The sequence below is a fragment of the Aptenodytes patagonicus genome, chromosome 3 (genome assembly GCF_965638725.1).
Source record: "Aptenodytes patagonicus chromosome 3, bAptPat1.pri.cur, whole genome shotgun sequence".
Lineage (NCBI taxonomy): Eukaryota > Metazoa > Chordata > Aves > Sphenisciformes > Spheniscidae > Aptenodytes > Aptenodytes patagonicus.
The window spans coordinates 22618771-22637640 of NC_134951.1; the positions used below are offsets into that span (position 1 = coordinate 22618771).

At 34.9% G+C, this 18870-nt stretch overlaps 1 protein-coding gene across 1 annotated transcript in view; it reads right to left on the reverse strand.

Moving 5' to 3' along the window:
• SNTG2 (syntrophin gamma 2) overlaps nucleotides 1–18870 on the reverse strand; it is a 313450-nt gene that overhangs the window by 146541 nt on the left and 148039 nt on the right. Inside the window, exons 3-4 of the mRNA XM_076335436.1 lie at nucleotides 11810–11866; nucleotides 11656–11713 (exon numbers count right to left, since the gene is read on the reverse strand). Of these exons, the coding sequence (XP_076191551.1) occupies nucleotides 11656–11713; nucleotides 11810–11866 (115 nt within the window). The remainder of the gene's footprint in view (nucleotides 1–11655; nucleotides 11714–11809; nucleotides 11867–18870) is intronic.

An 18870-nucleotide genomic window follows, 5' to 3' on the forward strand; every position in this document is an offset into this window, starting at 1 on the left:
GATATTCAGCAGTGCTACAGAAATTGCCATTGATCCTCCTCAATACCCTGATCATGAATGCCTTAACAGCAGAATGAATCTCCTGCTGACTCACAGAAGATCAGTGAATAAAAATGCTACTCTGGGAATAGGTTATGCGACTGTTGCAAAGCTGAGGCCATCCTGCAGAACAGTATTTTAGGTGGCACTTTGCATAGCTGCACAGAATACAACATTTATCTGCAAAGTTAACTCAAGATAAAACTGGTTTGGCCTGGGAAGTCAGAACTGTTTTTTCTTCAGCTTGGACTATATGAAGAACAACACAAACTGTAACAGTGCACAGGCATCACAAGCGTCACGAGGAAAGACTCTACTTTTCATCCAAGCATCTGAGGAAGAACTGATCACTCTGGATATAGTTTTCCTTACAGTTTGGCATATGGCAACATGTGCATGCTACTGATATGAAGAATTGTCTAGGACAACATACATGCTAGCAACTGTAATTTTCTTCCGATTTTGTTCCATAAAAAAAGTACTAACAAACCCAGTCTTCTTCTGTTCTACCCACTGCACGAGGTAAGGTCCTGTAGACAATGTAAGGTTGTGTTTTTCTTGTAATACTGGAATGGTTAGTGAAGTCACGGGCAGGGATCCTAGCTGGAAAGCTGATGTGTGCAAGAGGTGGGGATAGAGACCGAATGCGTACATTGGTCAAAAGACAACTACTTTTGCTGCTGCTCTTAGAAGCGCTAATATGGGAAAATTTGGGAAACCACAATTTATAGCAAGAAATTGGCACTCCTGTGTTCAAAACTGAAAACTATTATTTTGTTCCATATGAAAAATGTACCATTATTAGGATGGTCTCTCCCAACCTCAACAATTCTGTGATTTGCAAAGGTGCATACAGGAATATATTCGATATGCTTATATATATCAGTGTATTTGTTTAAAATACCATTAATTTGAAATAACATTGACCTATTAAGGAAGTATTTGTTGTAAATAAAGATATTCTGAATGAAAACAGGATTTAGTTTAATTCTCAGATGTTAACTCTTCTCATGAGAATTATCCTTCATGCTCTGTGCAACCCATCTCAGTTTCCGGATCTTTTTGCTGAGAGAAACCTGGGCTTTGATTTTCTAATTCCCATTGCTACAGGAGCAACACTGAAACAGGAACTGTTCTCATAGAAAAGAATAAGCATCATGAGGAGCAAAGAATCACATATTGGGAGCAGACAGATTTTCTTAGAAGTTTTGAGTAAAACTTGCCAGGGAAATTAAGAAGAATCATCCCCCAAAATTACACACGGATAGCAGAATCCAATCTGGAAAAAGGTAACCAAGACAGGTTCCACTGCAAAAAAACCTGAAGTGATGGACATTTCTAACCATATATATACTTCCTATTTTTAGTGTCATGTCTAGTATTGTCCTGTAACGAAACACGATTTTCTCTGTTCCATTATTGTTGTCTTTTTTCTTCTCTTTCACTTTATCTGTATCTGTTTATTTTTGTGATTTCCCATCTCTCTCTCTATTAATTTTTAGTGTGAGTGTCCCTTACGGGCAGTTCTCTCACCCCATTCTCCACTGTATTCTTGAATGATCAGCACACACATAATTATTTCTGGAATTACGACCATCTTATGAGATTTTTTTTAAACAGAATTAGCTTAAACTGGAGATTTTACAGTTAGTAATTAAAGCACACTGAAAACACAAGACATAAATTGCTAAAACTTTTAGCTTTTTTTTTCAAATGAAATATTTTAATTCTAAAGAAATCAGAAAATATTGAACAGGAAAAATGTTACAGAGCTGAATCTGTTTTGAGGATAGCTGTTTGATACTGGCTTTGCTCCTTCACCTTCTCCTTTTAGATGACCTCAGCAAAAAATAGGTTTTCAGAACATACTGCTTACTAGAATCTTCTACTGATAAAACCATTTTTCTGTCAATGGCTAGCATTGAATCCAACTTGAAAGGACAACTACCACAACAACAAATTTCTAATATTTTTCACTGCAAACTATTACTGGGATAAACTTAGCTTTATTACAAACAAATATTGCTTTATATTTTATATATGCCAAAAAGTAAAATGAGGAAGATGTGTAAGGGCAGTTAGCAAACCCAAAAGCATACCAATGGGCATTAAGGAACCTTAACCTTAAAAACCAAATCCTTTTATTCCCTGACATGACTTTTAGAAGGCAGATTATATCATAACTGTCTTCTGAGGCCAATTTCAAAATACCATTTTGTTACTCTTGCTTAATAATTCAGAGAGCCTATGTTACAGCCAAAATTTGCCAAAATTTTACTGACCTGGTGGGGACAATGGCTGCATGTATACCAAAACTGAGAAGTCTAGAATCTGGAAAAGTCCTGGGCGTGACACTATTTTTAATTAAATGTGCTTTGAAAGACAGTACGGAAAAAAGTTTTAAAGTTCAGTTTTATTTCTACCCATCTAACTCTTAGATAACTAAGAGTTTAGTAACTAAAGCAAAAATTAAAAGGCTATTGGATGTTTTTCTGATTGCAAACAGGTTTGTGACACGAGCTGCATTGCGAGTTTATCACATGATCTGTAAAAAGTACCAGCATACACTGTGATTAAATAGACTTTAGACCTGCTTTAGGAAACAAGAGGAGAAAAATTCAGATGGTCTGAGTTTCCTGAAGAAGTCCAGGTATTTGTATGTCTCGATGCAAGTTCCTTAAGCCAAACCAAATGGCAATGTGATTCTTGTAGACGTTTCCAAACAAGTAACTTTACAGTATGAACTCAGTGAAGAAAACCTACACACAACAGGTTAGTTCTTTAATTAAGGAAAGAGGCCTAATTTAGCTCAGATTAACTTGCAGATGTTGCAGTGGAGAGAGCCCACAGGAATGGTTATCATGATAAATTCTTACTAGAGAAAAATACTTTTAGTTTTACATGCATTTAGTAAATCAGTTCTTCATAATTTGATTTTGCCTTTATAGAAAAATATCAATTCTCAAAGTAAGGAAACAAAATTGAAACATTAATACTGTAAGTATTTTAAAATTTTGCCTTTTTAAGAAAAGTCATGACAACTAAGATATGACTATAAGAAAAGCAAAGCAGATTTTTTTTAAAATGTATCTTCAAAAAATTTGAAAGTGCTACATTACTACTGTCATTTATTACTTGGGATACTTGCCTAACCACAGCTAAGTCGTCCCTTGAGTTTGAAAATAAAAGTAAAAATACTCATGCATCTTATGTGGACAGAATTCAGAAATAAGTAGCAATAATTAAGAGTCAAAAGCAATAGTTATAACCATGAATAAGTTATATTTTGTTTAAAAAAAATGTTCTACTAGCCAAGCATAGCTAACACTCCATTAAAAGTCAGTGAAAAGCTATTTAAAATTGCAAAAATGTGGTATTTTTAGGAATACGGTTAGTAGTGTTAGAAGCTCTAGGTACCCTATGTGCACAATCAATCTAAACTTGGTATTTTCAGAATTATTACAATATTTTTCAGGTAAAAACGGTCATGTGCATTTTAAAATTAATTAATCACTAGGTGAATAAATTGACAAAGGAATGTAGTGCAATGTAAAGGAAGATGAATCTGATCACACAATTGCAATATTCTAAGGCATAAGGTTAGCTTTAATAGACATATGATTAGTATCATATGTAAAAGGATTTCTGAGCTGAATAACATAATATAAAGTTAGACAAGTTATGAATAGGTAACATTATAAAAGGAAATAAATTATAATCTGGCATCTTCAATCTTTTCTTCCAAAATATGTAACTAAGTTTCCATTAAATTCTATTACAGTATGCAAAAAGTTTTAAATGCTGTAGAGGTGATAACCGGAAAACAAACTTGGAGACTAAGGGGGGATGCCAAAAGTAGCAGAAATACATGCTTTAAATGAGTTACAAGAGAAGAAGAGATGTAGTTCCTAAAATAGCCTAAAAAGTCTTTAGTTCAGAAACCAGTAAGGGAAAGATAAGAACAGTGAAAAGACCAAAACAAGAACTTTTCTGAAATTGCCAAAGGATGCTATTAAATTTCTCATATTATTCCATGCAACATTATGTCCAAGCAGAAGGGTCCTTACATTTGCTCTTTCCATCAAATATTGTGTATGATTCTTGACTGCTTCAGCCCCAAAATAATCTGAATGAGTTTTACTCTGATTTTAATTAGTATCTTTCAGTGCAATGGGAACCTTTGTTACAGTTAAAAGGTGTTTTCTGCCTAGCTGCTTGCTTCTCCAGTTTTTGTACGAAAGCACTGTGGTAAAAGCAAACTCCAAATCCAAAGTCCAAAACACCATCCATCCTCAGAGGGACTTCAGGCAGTTCACTCCTGAATTTATCATCTGAATGAAAACATACTATATAGTTCTCTGATTTCTCTGCACAGAATAATTATCATTAACCTTTTTCTTCAACCTGGACTGTAGTGGTAACAAATTCAAATAGTAACTTTATGTGTTATTTCATTAGATTTCTGCGGTTCGTAAGGGAACTACATTGCCAATTAGAGGTAAGTGAATGGAAGAAAGAACAGAAACTGTACATTCTAAGGCCACAGTTTACTCACTCAACTGCTACCTGGAACAGATGACAACTAAAACAATATAATGTATTTTTCATACCTTTCTCTATTTAGTTTAGAGTACAAAAATGATAACCGTATTATAGGTGCACTGAAATTACAAATAATGTTTTTCAGATTTTATATCTACCTTTTTGTTTCATAAACTGCAAAATGCACCTTCCAAAGAGAATATTCATTATAAAACCCTATAGAACCAAAACACAATTTCCAGAAACATTTTATATTTTAACATAGCTGTTAAGCAAAGCTAATTATCTTTTACTGAAAGTTGATCTTCTTCACATGCATGAAGAATTTGATGATTGATATACTTTTTGAATACAATTTCATTATATACTTAACAGAAAAGCACTATTCAGTATCAGGAACTTTAGACTTTTAGACACACACAGAGATATATATATGTATGTATACATATGTAAAGCCTCATTTTGGGAAAGTACATAACCAACTGCCTAAATCTAGAGCTGGACAGCTAATTCACTGTTTCTGTTTTTTAGCCAAACCAAAGGAATGAAAACAAATTTCAAATTGACCTAAAATGGGAATGCTTTGGTTTTCTCTGTAAAAATGTGTTCTGGATTCATCAAGCTCTTAAATCCTATTTAAAAAATGAACACAAATTCTACAACAAAACAAAATTTCTAAGTGAAACTTACAAATATTTCATCCCAAATTTTCTTCTGTCCAGGAATTATGAATAATTTTGATGCATAAAAACATGCAGTTCATTGTAACAATGAAAACATTACCACCTTAAAAACATTTACTAGATCTGATTTTAAGTACGTGCCTGTTCAGTTAAATAAACACTTAAAAAGTAACTCCTTGCATCCTTCTACCCAAAGAATTCTTTAGATTTAGGTCAATAATTTAAGTCTCTTGCTTCAGCATTTGACCCTCAAAACAAAACCCAGTAGTATAAACTGTTCTAGAACCTCGACTCAAGAATTCATCTACCTATATGCTTCTCACTAAATATACAATGACTGTTATTAGTATCATTGGACCTTAAGTATGTTCTTAACTATTACATTGAATAAAAATACTTTCCTGAATCAGGGATCAAAATACCTTCCTTTTACTTGTTGGCTGATCTTTAACAGTTCATTAAGATGTCCCTTCTATCAAGAGGTACTGCCTTTTGTGCTCTGCCTAGTCTTGAGGAGGCAACAATAAAAAAAGAAATCCAAAACGCTAAGAATGTTCTTCTGTGCCTTCTGAAAATAAATTTAGAGCTGGAGGCATAGGTCCAAGAGAGAGAACAGTGAGTAGATGCTATCTTCAGATATCATTAGCTTTCCAGTAATAAAGTAACACTGGCAAAGATAATTAAAAATTAATGACAGAAAATATGAATAATCCTAAAAAATATTGAAGAAATTTGTAAGTGATATTAGGAAACAGTGTACAAATATTAAATACCATCCAGCTTCAAATGTCTTATGTTCAAATGAGGCCTTTCTTATGTTCAAAGATGGCCTTGTGTTCAGTCTTCACCTTCATTAGCGTAAAGCATAACACAAATTTTTGATCCATTCTGACTTCCTTATAAACGCAAATACATCCGTTTGGATTTAACTCATCCTTAATCTTCACCTGGCTGGCTCAGCGTAATGAATCTCCAAGGCTGATGAAGCAAAGGTGAGTACAGCTGTAGGAATGAATAAAATCAGCTACGAACACAACCATGCTGTGCAGTGTAATGGTAATCTCACATCATGCCCACCAACTTGTTCAGACTAGGCTTGGTTACCCTAGTTGTACCACCCTTGTGGATGACCGGAGTCAGCACAGAAAAAAATACCTATGGGGGAAGTATCGCATATGCTTCCATACTAAACCATCTTTGCTTGGCTTGTAAGTGAAACTGTTAAAAGCCCTCATCAAACTGACACCATGTCCTCCAAACAAATGGTCCTGAATGCAGGCAGCCAGGATGTGATATTTGGACACAGCCTGTGTTTGCAGAGCACACAGCTTTAAGCCAACAATGTTTCAGGGCTGAATGTCCTGAGTTCATTCTAATCCTGCCAGGGTATCCGGCATCCCCAGTCACAAATGGACTAAACACACAAAATAGAAGATTTTTCAATACAGCAGAATGTGAGTTATAAGTCACTTTTTATCACAGAAGGTGGAAAAATGCTTTCAAATTAAGGTTTTAACCAATTTTGGCTCTCAAGAGAGGACCTTTTTTGAAACGGGCAAAATGCAAACTATCCCTATTCTACCAGGTTTTATTTAATTTTATTTAACTATTTTCATCACGCCTCAGTGAGGTGAACCCACTGTTCTGTTTCACCGTTGCTGCTTGTCTGACTCCACATGTTATAGGAGATATGAGCAGAGCTCACAGCAGTAGCCAGATTATTACAGCAGGTCTCACGAAAATGGAAAGTTGCATCAAGGTAACAAAATGTGATTGCTAACTTGATAATTCTGCAACACAAACCAGAAATTTGATTGCTTGATGTTTATACAATTAAAATTTCCAATACTATATGCAGTAAGTCACTTGTATGTATGATGAGGTTAGATTTCAAAGCCTGTTCATTTTTACAGTCTCCACCCTTTAGATTCCACAAGTTCATAAAGACTCTTTAGTAATTAAAAATGGGAATATCAGATAAAAGAAAGAAAGATGTAAACCCATGAAAGCTCGTACACTTTACCCATATATTGTGTGTAAGGATTCTTTGAAGTATATTTAATGGATCTGACAAAACATCTTACGGATTCACTGTACAAGTAAGCCTGAATGATCTGATTCCTTTCAAAGTTCAGGATATTCAGTTACACATCTTTGAGAACAGGATTCTCCATCTATTTGACTGTAAACCTACTGCAGTCTTTACTATATAAAAATTGTTAATACTAATTATAATACATATATAAAAAAAATACACACCTAGAAGCTACTAGCAAATCACCAACTATTGTACAATGATTTACTCTATCTTAAGCCAGTTTCAAAAGGAAAATACAGGAAAAGCAATACTGTATTAAATTACATTTTAAAAAAACCCTAGAGAAAGCATGAATCAGTCTCAGAAAATCTTGCTGAGAAGCTTCAACATCAATAGTATCTTTTCATAATCTGGGAGATTATTAGTAATGTTGCTAATACACTGAGTCAACTGGATGATTTGATATATGGGTAGGAGAAAAACATCCTTGCATTGGAAGAGAAATAATTGCCTATGGGATTAAAATTACTCTGTAGCTAATTATATCACTTTACTTTTGAATTTATAAATGTGTTGCATTTACTTGTTCTCATTCTGTCTGGCACAGGACTTTTGTCCCTCTGAAATGAACTTTAGCAAAAGCTTCGGTGGTATGAAAAAAATGTAACCTTTGTTAGAATTGAAGACAGAATCCACAGAAAAATGTAAAAGGCCTAAACTCAGTGATGAGTAATTGGCATTAACTAAACTTGCTCTTACTTAATACTGTTGAGGAGGGCATGTGCTCAGGAAAAACTCAGGACATTCTTTACTGTGATTTGTAATACATTGGACATTAGTCTCCAGCACTGAATGACCACTTAATCTTGCCTTTCAGAAATGTAAAGCTATGCTCTTGAATTGAGTTTCTGTGTATGTTTCAGTGAACTTGTTCAGGAAAGTCTTATTGAATAGAGCGATCCAGGATAACTTAATTTCAAAGTTATAAACACAGTGATCACAGCTGAGAGGTCTCTAAGCCAGTCAAAACTGTAAGAATAGTATTTATTACCGCTGTTGCTACAGAAGTGCTTGTGTTGAATAATGAAATCAAATCCAACTGAAACGTTCACCTTATCTTAACAACTGAAGTGCAAATGGCTTCAGCTGCTGCTTAGGTCAATACCAACAAAATCACTTCTCCAACATTTGAAAAATTTAGAGTACAAAGATAGCTGACTAATTACATTATTTAGGATAGCACAAAGGTTGTACAGATATAAAAAAGAAGCAACTGCTTTATTGTATTATACTTCTAGCTTTAGAACTATAAAATAGTACTGTATCCAAACAAAGTAAGGTTGGAAATATGATTTTGCAGTGTTGTCATGTAACAGGCATTAAATTTCACAAAAAGTATCACAAGTTATCAGACATTTTAGGAAATCAGTAATTTAGTCAGTAAGAAGAATTTTACTCACATAAGTTTGGATATTTTACTCAAGGACACAAAATAGTAAAATTCCTCATCGTGAAATTCCTGATAAGAAATCCCTTTTTTATCAGGTAACTGATGTATTTTCAAATGTTACTGCATGATACAACTTTTTTTTTTTAAATTCAGTATATTTGCTTGAAGCAGCAACTAATCTCACTGCTTAACTCAAAGCCACCTTTGAAGCTAGCCTATCAGTTTCACTGTTATTAGTACCTTGTATAATTAAAGTCCATTGGTGATTTATTCACATTATGAACATACAGATGTTCAGTCCAAAATTTAGTTTGAGATAAATCTGTATGAGTTTCATCTCTCCCTCATGCTTAACACTTCCTCTCATTATATCCAAAACGAATATTTTTCTAGATATCCTTTTATACATAAACATATATATATTTTTAAGTATGCATATGTATGCATTCTCATGTATATATATATATGGGGAGAAAGAATGCACATGTTTTTAAAACACTGTTGTTATTTTCCCTTAAATAATATTACCAGATTGTTTCCTCTAACATTAAAGCACTAGAATCTTAAACCAGAAATATTCCCTCAAGGTCATCTGTGAGTTAAATTTGGACATATTCTCTTCATTACTATTAATTACCAATTAAATGTGATACTATTGAAGTAATGCTGTGAATAGCTTTTGTTATTATCTTTTTCCTATACTAAATAACAGCAACACACAGATTTTTGAGATCATATCAAAAGAAAAAGATCTGCAGCATAAGACGGTTCTGGACTTCCAAAATTTTTCTCAAAATCTTTTGATGCTTTTTAGAAATACTCATTTTTCCAGGAGAAACAAATAAAAAACTCCACACTGTTTTCTGTTGCACAGACATTCAGTAACCAGAATGGGAGTGCAGGAAGGAATGTGCCACAAAAAGCATTTCTATCACATATCTCTGATCTTTAGCATCTGCAGCGCTAAATGAATCACAGAATCATTCAGGCTGGAAGGGACCTCAGGAGTTGACCTGACCCAACCCCAACACACGCTGAAAGCAGGGCTGAGATTCTCTTCTTCACGCTAGTGGCGCAACTGATACTATATAGACTACTTTCTTCATACCTTGCAAGGTGTGTCAGTGTCTTCATGCCATTCACTGATTCAGCCAGGAACATTGCATATGGGCTTACTGTGATACAGCACTGCCTCTGGTTATAACCGCTACTCACTTTGGAGCTTCCTTGGACAAAAGGTTACAAGATCTTAAAACAAGTATCTTCTGAGGAGATTTTGAGATTTGAGGTAAACAGCTGACCCCATAAAATTGTTGTTGCCCTTCTTACTCTACAAATAAATGCAGTTCATGAAAAACTACCTACAATGTACAAAACTCTGCATATAAGTATTGTATATACAAACTCACTACTAACCTTGATTAAAAGTACTACGTCCTAAGAGGGCAGGAGATAGTTTTCCTTGTTGGCAATTAATTTCCTGAATTACTTTCCTTAGACCTGAATGCTTATATTAATTTTATTATTATTAGGTATTTATTTTCTTACTATGCTTTATTATGCTGTGTATTCAAGGAGCCTATTATTGTTCCATATACAATAACACAATTGACATAAAAACACCTTCTCTTCCTCACTGCAGAAACAATATCATAAAAAGAACTATCATACTGAAATATATGTAGTACTGTACACAGAAAACCTGAAGCAGTCTTTCTGACAGGATACTGGCATAGCCAATCCATTCAATATTCACTAGATATCAGCTGAAAATGGGTTACCAAGTTTGGTTATTACATTTCAAGAAAAATAAGGACCCACTGAAGAAAATGCAGAGGAGAAAAACAAGCACAGTCTGCGATCTAGTAAAGCACGAGGCTGAACATGGTGCCAAGTAAACGTGCTTCATCTCCACTGCAGCAAAGCAGGAAGAGAGGCTGATGAGTTCAAAAGATCATGTCAGTGTCTCTGAGTCCTCTAAGGAGCAGGACACGCACTGAGGGTCACAGTGCAGTGCTCTGTCTTTTCTTGCAGGAAAGATTACATGAAATGGGTAGATTTATTCTAGAGAAGAGAGGAAACACATAGAAGCTTACCATAGAAACACGACAAATCTTCAAATATGCCAGAAAAGAACAAACTAGTCTCCATGTCCATGTCCACCAGAGAAGAAAATATGACTTTGTTTTTCATCAGCTAAGACCCTTAGTTCATCTTGCAAAGCACTGCCCACCCATGTGCAACGGTTCTTCTTTTTCCTTACTGAAGGGTCCCTTTTTTTTCTAGAGCAGTTCTCCAATTTGCCAAGATCAGTCCAAGGTCTGACATGGTTCCCCAAAGGCTCCTTTTACTAGATAAATGTCAATGTAATACTTAACTGAGTTAGACTACACTGATTTAGATCTTGTGTTATCATCACCATAATAAACATTACAAATCACTCTGTGTTTGCAACTAGGCACAGTTAGTCATACCGTAGAGCAGTGAATTACTGTGTGGGGAAAAAAATATGTCTGGTTTATATTTTTGTATCCTCTGGGTTATTAAAGTTAAGTACATCAATAGATTTCCTATGTCATAGGTTTTTTTTCACAAGTAACTTTAAATATTTTGTTTACAACACAACTGTCTTACTGCAGTAAAAAATATGTTTTCTGAAACTATTACTTATCAGTAAAATTTCAAGTACAGGTCCTAAAGACTTGAAAAAATTATACATTTTAAATTCAACACAAAGGCACATGGACCATTTGGACATTTATAGAAAGGCTTAAAGATAGCATGAGGCTGAGAGAATGAGCCATACATATGTTTCAGTTCTCAGTTTAAAGAACATCTAATTTTTAAAAAAAACCCACATATGCTACAGTACTATATAAGTAAATAACATAAACATATGTTACCTGCTTGGTCTTTAAATATTTTTGATATGACGACAGGCACTTTGTGCTCAGCACCACCCTGTAAAAGATGCATATTAACCATGAGATCTCAATTAAGACTGAAGTAAACTAGTCGTACTGAAAATTAAAAGAAGAAACAAGAAGTTATCCATACCTTTATGCTTAAGCCCAAGCCACCAACTGGTTGTCTACGAAGTGTAACAGTTCTGTGCTTTAAAAAATTGCAGAAAAAATAAATTTAGGTGAAAACACAATATCTGAATAAGCATAGAAGATGTTTCTAAACTGTTTTTAACTTTTAAAAAACTAATTCTCAAAGGTACCCTACAATCTGAGTGATCAAGTTCAGTTCTGAAGTATCATTCAACATTGGTTTATAGGCACTTATTTAATTCCTTATTACAGAGAGCAAAACTTGTGTATGAATTGCATATGCAGACTTTTAGGATGTTTTTCTATTGCTGAAGTGATATTCTTCCTAAACAGAAATTTTTACATGCTTTTGCTTTGACAAATGTTTTCATGAGAAAATAATATGAAGAGCTTTGAGATGTGCATTTTCATAGCTGATTTACCTACTTTAACTGCTACCATGTATGCACATGACATTTATTCTCATTTTGCAATCAAAAATACCAATGTTTTCTAATCCATATCTTCAGGCCTATACCAATTTTTTGCAGCATATGCCAAAAGACATTTAGTGATAGTCTGCTTCAGATGGTTATTTTCTTGCATTTCATGTTTAAGTGCATAAAGAAGATAAACATTTATCAATATTTTTCTACAGCAACCTATCATATGTTTAATAGTGTGCTGAACTTGACATTTCATTAATGTGTAAATCTTGGTGTCTGACAACATAATAATAGGACTTCATCTGTTGACAATAATTATAGAGTGGAGGGGAACTTTTTTGCAATGTGCAGAACAGTACTGCATAGAATGCCATCTTTCAACACCTAGAACAGTGACTCATTCCCAGGAGTCATCTTCTATGACATAAATCCTCTCTGCTTATTTAATTCATGTTTCTCTCCACCTACACTTACAACCTGTAAACAAATTATCCCAATATATCCCATCACATAGGGATAATGGAGTAAATATTTTGACAGTTTAGATTGCTTTAGCATTACTAGACAACAAATACAAATACACTACATGGATAGCTTTAGCCATTTTATAAAAGACAAGCAAGGTATTATTTATTGGCATCTTATACATTCAACTATAACTAAAGTGTATTTTTATGTGGTTGATAGGTACATTTCGAATTATAATACTGATGATATAATAGGGTTTGTAGCCCTACAAAGCAATCCATTTGCATAACATACTGTAATAATCTTGATATTTATACTTTCATAGTTCATAGAGTTGCTTATTACAGAGCTTCAAATATTCCTATTAAAGCACACTTTGAAAGAAGGTATTAAACATGTACCTAAACGTTTCCTACATAACAGCTTTTCTAATTAGAGCTACCTTTAAAAAATGCAAAAACTTCCTACTTTTAAAGACGTTCAAATTGCAAAATAAAATGTCAAAAGCTGAGCATAATCAAGTGTCATAATCAAGATCATTTACACAAACTTATTTCAATCCTATGATAGTCTATCATTTGCTATGACTATGACTAGCGGTCATACAAGACCAAACATCACATTTCATTTTCTATAGATAGATTTTTGTTATTGTCCTGTTTTTGGCTGGGATAGAGTTAATTTTCTTCCTAGTAGCTGGTACAGTGCTGTGTTTTGGATTTGGCATGAGAATAACGTTGATAATACACCGATGTTTTAGTTGCTGCTAAGTAGTGCTTACACTAGTCAAGGACTTTTCAGCTCCTCATACCCTGCCAGTGAGAAGCTGGGAGGGGGCACAGCCAGGACAGCTGACCCAAACTGGCCAAAGGGATATTCCATACCATGTGACGTCATGCTCAGGACATAAACTGGGGGGAGCTGGCCAGGGGGCAGTGACCGCTGCTCGGGAACTGGCTGGGCATCAGTCGGCAGGTGGTGAGCAACTGCATTGTGCATCACTTATTTTGTATATTCTTTTATTATTATTATTTCCCCTTCCTTTTCTGTCCTATTAAACTGTCTTTATCTCAATCACAAATTTTACTCTTTTTTTTTTTTTCCTCCTCAATTTTCTCCCCCATCCCACTGTGGGGGAGGCAGGGAGTGAGCAAACGTCTGTGTGGTGTTTAGCTGCCTGCCAGGTTAAATGAGAACAGTTACTGATTTTGAAATTTAAAAAAATTGAATGGTGTACAATTCCAGAAGATTAGAAGAAAGCTAATACTGGGTCAATATTGAAATCATATAAGTGGAGCCATGGATCTTCATTATATTACAAAGCTTTAAGGTCAGATGATCATAAATCTGGCAATGAACTATCCATTCCATTATGGAATAACAGTAAAACCAGTTCATAAGGATTTAAAGACGAATAATTTTAAAGGGAAAAAGTGTTATGGAAAATACCTTTTCAAATGACACGAATACTTGCTATGAAATTTCCAATATCAATGACAGAGTACCAGTGTTGTAATAACCCTTATAAGGCAGTGATCTGACACCCCACAAAAACTTGGTTAAAAACATAAAACTATTCAAAATAATACTGTGTATTTTAAGCACATGTAAATTGGCTAGCTAAAAGCTTCCAAATCAAAATGTAATTGATATAAAGCTACTGTTTAGTGGATATGCTTCTTGTGGGATAGTGACAGTACCTGGGTTATTTAAAAAAAAGAAAAAAAATAAAATCAGTGATCTAAAAAAAAATCATCTAAATTAATTGCAGTGATGTTTGTAAGGGCCAACACTTCTGATAAGGTAATGATGAACAGGATAGGTTCTAAGCATACAGCAATTCAAAGTCAAGGTCATTTAAGGTCATCCTTGTAACAAGGAAAACAGCTCAAACAAATAGAGAAAAGCACTCTATAAAACAGCTCAAACAAATAGAGAAAAGCACTCTATCTGGCAAAAGGTAGTCTTGCAAAAAAACCAAACATATGAGTCATGCTGAGTATGAGAAAAAACTATGTTTCATGGCCAAAATCACTAGTGTAATCCTACATCATCAGGAGACTATTAAGAAGGAGCAGAGAGACTATAAATTATTTCTGTATCTGGCAGTGATCCACACACTTTAAATAATACAGCTAGTTCTGATATGCTCATTTTGAAAATGATGCAAATAAATTGGAGAGGTAGCAGGCAAGAGCCACAGGAACGCCAAATAGCTTGAGAGATTTGTGTAGTAGTGAAACAGATGCCAGGAGTTAAATATATTTAGCTTTTTTTAAGCACTTTTCAGGGATGATTAAGCAGTTTTAAAGTATCTTCCTTGGCCGAAGAAGACCAAATCTTACGGACAGATACAGTGAAAATTTCAATGACTTGAAGTGGAAAACAGACACATTCAGCCTATAGACACAAGATTTTAAACTTTTGTAGAATGACACACCATAACTGGATTTTTTTAAAAACTTTTTTTAACAGTAATATGGCCTTGAGACCTTACAGTGTACAGATATTTATTTTTTATCTTTATTTAAAGCATGATCTGTCATGTTATTTCATGAACACAAATTTAATTTAGTTCTAAATGTGGTATTACTAAAATACTCATGGGCTTTTTCTTTATGCTAGTAAGCAGTACAATGTTTAGGTACATCCACATAAATGAAATTAGTTTCACAACCTGCCAAAAGTATCCTCATTCTACAGAGCAAGAATGAAGGCACACAAAGATTGAGGGACAATTAATGCCTAAATGCTTTTTCTAAGTATTTGTATGAAATTTATCTGTTCAAAGTATCTTGTTGACCAGCTTCAGCCTTAGCTTTGAACGTTCAGCATTTTAACACATCATAATTTCACATTAGAAGATAAGCTGCACCTAATTCCTGATCAGCAGTGTTAATTTGGTGTTAGTTTATGTACATGACACATCTAGGACTACATTGCACCTCTATTTCATGGCCAGAATCATTCACCACTAGATATTGAGACTATCCTTTTCTTCCTGTAACCCCTCAACTCATTCCCTGCATATCTTCCAACACAAAAGACAACACAAAGCTAAGATTCAAGAAACAATAGCCTGTGTATTTCTAACTAATATTTGACTTTGCAACTTTATTTTAAAAGAGGAAATTAAAAACAATTTTGGGGGAAAAAACACAAATTCACATGGTTCACTACAGGCTAGTTTCCATTTGGTCCTTCATTTGGACCCTTAAACCCATAATACAGATGCTCACTACCTGAGCCAAAAAAAAGAAAAAAATTGTGTGTAACTTAGAGAAGATTCAACATTAGATACCTGCAAGACACTACTGAATTCGATTTCAGGTTTTGTAGGAAAATGTGCTAAACAGTAATTGTTCTCTTTTATTTGATCTTTTCACACTGTCCCCTCTAACTTATCCTGTTGTGGTCCCGTTCTCTTCTCAGGACCTTTCTTTGCTTTCGTTCTTCCCCATCTTGTAACTCAAAATTCTGGAAGGTATTTTTCACTTCTCCTTCAAACCAAAGAACAGACTATTTGTCTTACAATTCCAGTCTCACGAGCCATGCCTATGCTAAAATAAAGCAGGCTGGAGGATTTTCTCCAGCAAAGCAACACAGTAAAACTCCCATCCACATTACTAAATTTTCTTTCCTTGAAAACACTATGACTACCATCCAAACTGGGACACTACATGACACATGCCATCTCCTGATTTGGTCTGAGGCATTGTTTAACAGAGTTATAACTGACATTGGCCAAAACGGAGAGAGAGTACACCAACACCCAGCACAGACAATTTGGCACAAGTCAAAACGTAGCCAGGGAGCACACTCACATGCAGTATAGACAACGTTGAATGTGTGCTATGGCTGTCTTTTATTTGCTAGTAGAGATGAAGTCACATAGACCTGTGTATGACGGATCTCACAATAAATAAACAGAAAGAAAAAGGACACCAATATACATTAACGACATGCACAGATTTAAATTAAAGTATTTCTAATTATCCCTACAAGTACTGGTAGCATTGCTAGCCATGTACAATAAAAACATACATGTAAAATAACATACATATTAGTATTAGGTTTTATTTAAATTCTGATAGAAAAGCACGTAACATTCTGACAGCTGTCACAGAGTGAGACAAAGTCCTTGGTCCAAAGAACATTAAAAAAATTTCTCTTAATATACTCTAAATGATGATGCTTCTATAGCTGGCACTATAGATATAATTTTAATAGTGTCACACTAGTAAATAATTTTATAAAATAAAAAAAAAATAATAATACTGGTACAAACATATTGTTATAATTGTGAGTCAAAAGTTTAGCCAAACTCAGGTTTCATGAAAGTAAATCCAACTAACAACCCTATCTGCCAAAGCAGAATTTGCTGGTTGTGCACTTGAGTGACTACTGGTAATACAAGTCGTGAATGTAGACTACTTTACTGGTAATTCTGTCTGCTTGCCTCTGCTTTTTCCTTCAGGCTGTTAGCTGTGGCGAGTTGGAAGGACAAGACTAGCTGATGACATTTTATCAAGAATCTTTTGTATTAAAACCTAATCTTCTATACAAATGTGGATTAAATACCCAACCGACAGGTTTCAGCACGGTTAAGACCTCCATGAAAACACAACTGTGTGCACATACAGTATGTTTCAAATGCAGTCTAAAATAGAGAACTGATGTTCATTTATAGTGGTGACAGAATAAAGTTTCCATCAAATATTTGATTCCAGGCACGTACATTGAAATTAACCTGAAATTTTCATAAAATGATCTATAGGGAACAGAAATTGGTAAGAATGCCGATGCCCAGCCACAGGTGTAAAGCAAGGAGGCAAAGGCAATGACAGAAGCAGATGTCTGTCTGTCCAGAGAATGTGTTAGTTGGGAAAAGCCTGGCAGACCTTTACTGTTCGCTGGTGCTCAACAACAGAAAGAGAAAGCTGCAAATCCCTTGAACACAGAAATCAGCTTCAAAGAACTGTCCTTCCATCAAAGAGCTGTCCTTCCATCTTTTCTCACAGAAGAAATGAAGGCAGAATTCATGGAAGATGAGAGTTATCCAGTTTACTGTGTTAGTATCAAAGATCTGAGTACCCTCCCCAGAGGAAGAAGGCACATATATCCAGCTCATTGAGAAGATTTTCAGGAACATCGTACAGCAGAGCCCACAAGTCGCATCTGGCAGGATGCAACAAGTTGGTGATGTGGGAGTAATTCCATTGGTAGTTCTCATAATGGATGACATCAATTTTCTTGATGAGAGAATGCTCTTCTTAAAGCAGTGATCCCAGACAACTGTAATGGTGGTAGATGATGACCAGGCAAATAGACAGATACGTTTATCACTCCAGGGAGAAGACTCCAAAATGTTTGACTAAACATACAAGGTGGCACATCCCACAGGAATCCTGCTTAGCCCAAGAAGCACCAGGGAGGTTTGGTCTGCATTTGTACCAAAAAAGTAGGAAAAGACAGTAAGTAAGTACTAGGGATGAAAATCAGGTAGCAAGAAGGGAAGCTAGAGACCTGGACTTCTATAGTAAGGTTCTCCAAAACTCTTCCAGTAGTCTCTGCAGGTCTGGGGAGACAGGCAAGGTTTGAAAGCTGCCTAAAGAGGTGGCTCAAGGAACAGGGATTCAGCTTCATCAGAAACTGGCGGCATTTTTGCAACAAAGGGAGCTTGTACAGGAGGCACAGACTTCATCTGAACTCTAAAGGACCCAAAGCTGCTGGTACTTAAAATTCAGGAAGACCATAAGTAAAGTTTTAAACTGTACCATTGGAAAAGTTGACAGGTACAGAAGACAGTATAATTATGGATGTAATGGATAATAGACTGCTTCTATTATGGATACAAACAGAGATATTCTGTATCCTGAAGTGAAGGACAGGTCAGGGAGGGAATAATACAAACAGGAAATGTAAAACAGAGTGCCAGGAACAAAACCAAAATGTTCTAAAATGCACTAAATGTGAACTAAACAAAGGTATAAACACTCTGGGATGCAAAGTATATAAGAAAGGTAAAATAGGCTAGATAAACAGCAGAGTAAATGCCTTGTGCTACAGAAAATTTAGACTCAAATAAAACTAACAACCCAATTACCGCAACAAGGAAAAACAACAGATTCCAGGTTAAATGCAAAAGTCTGTATTGGTGACCGCTCAA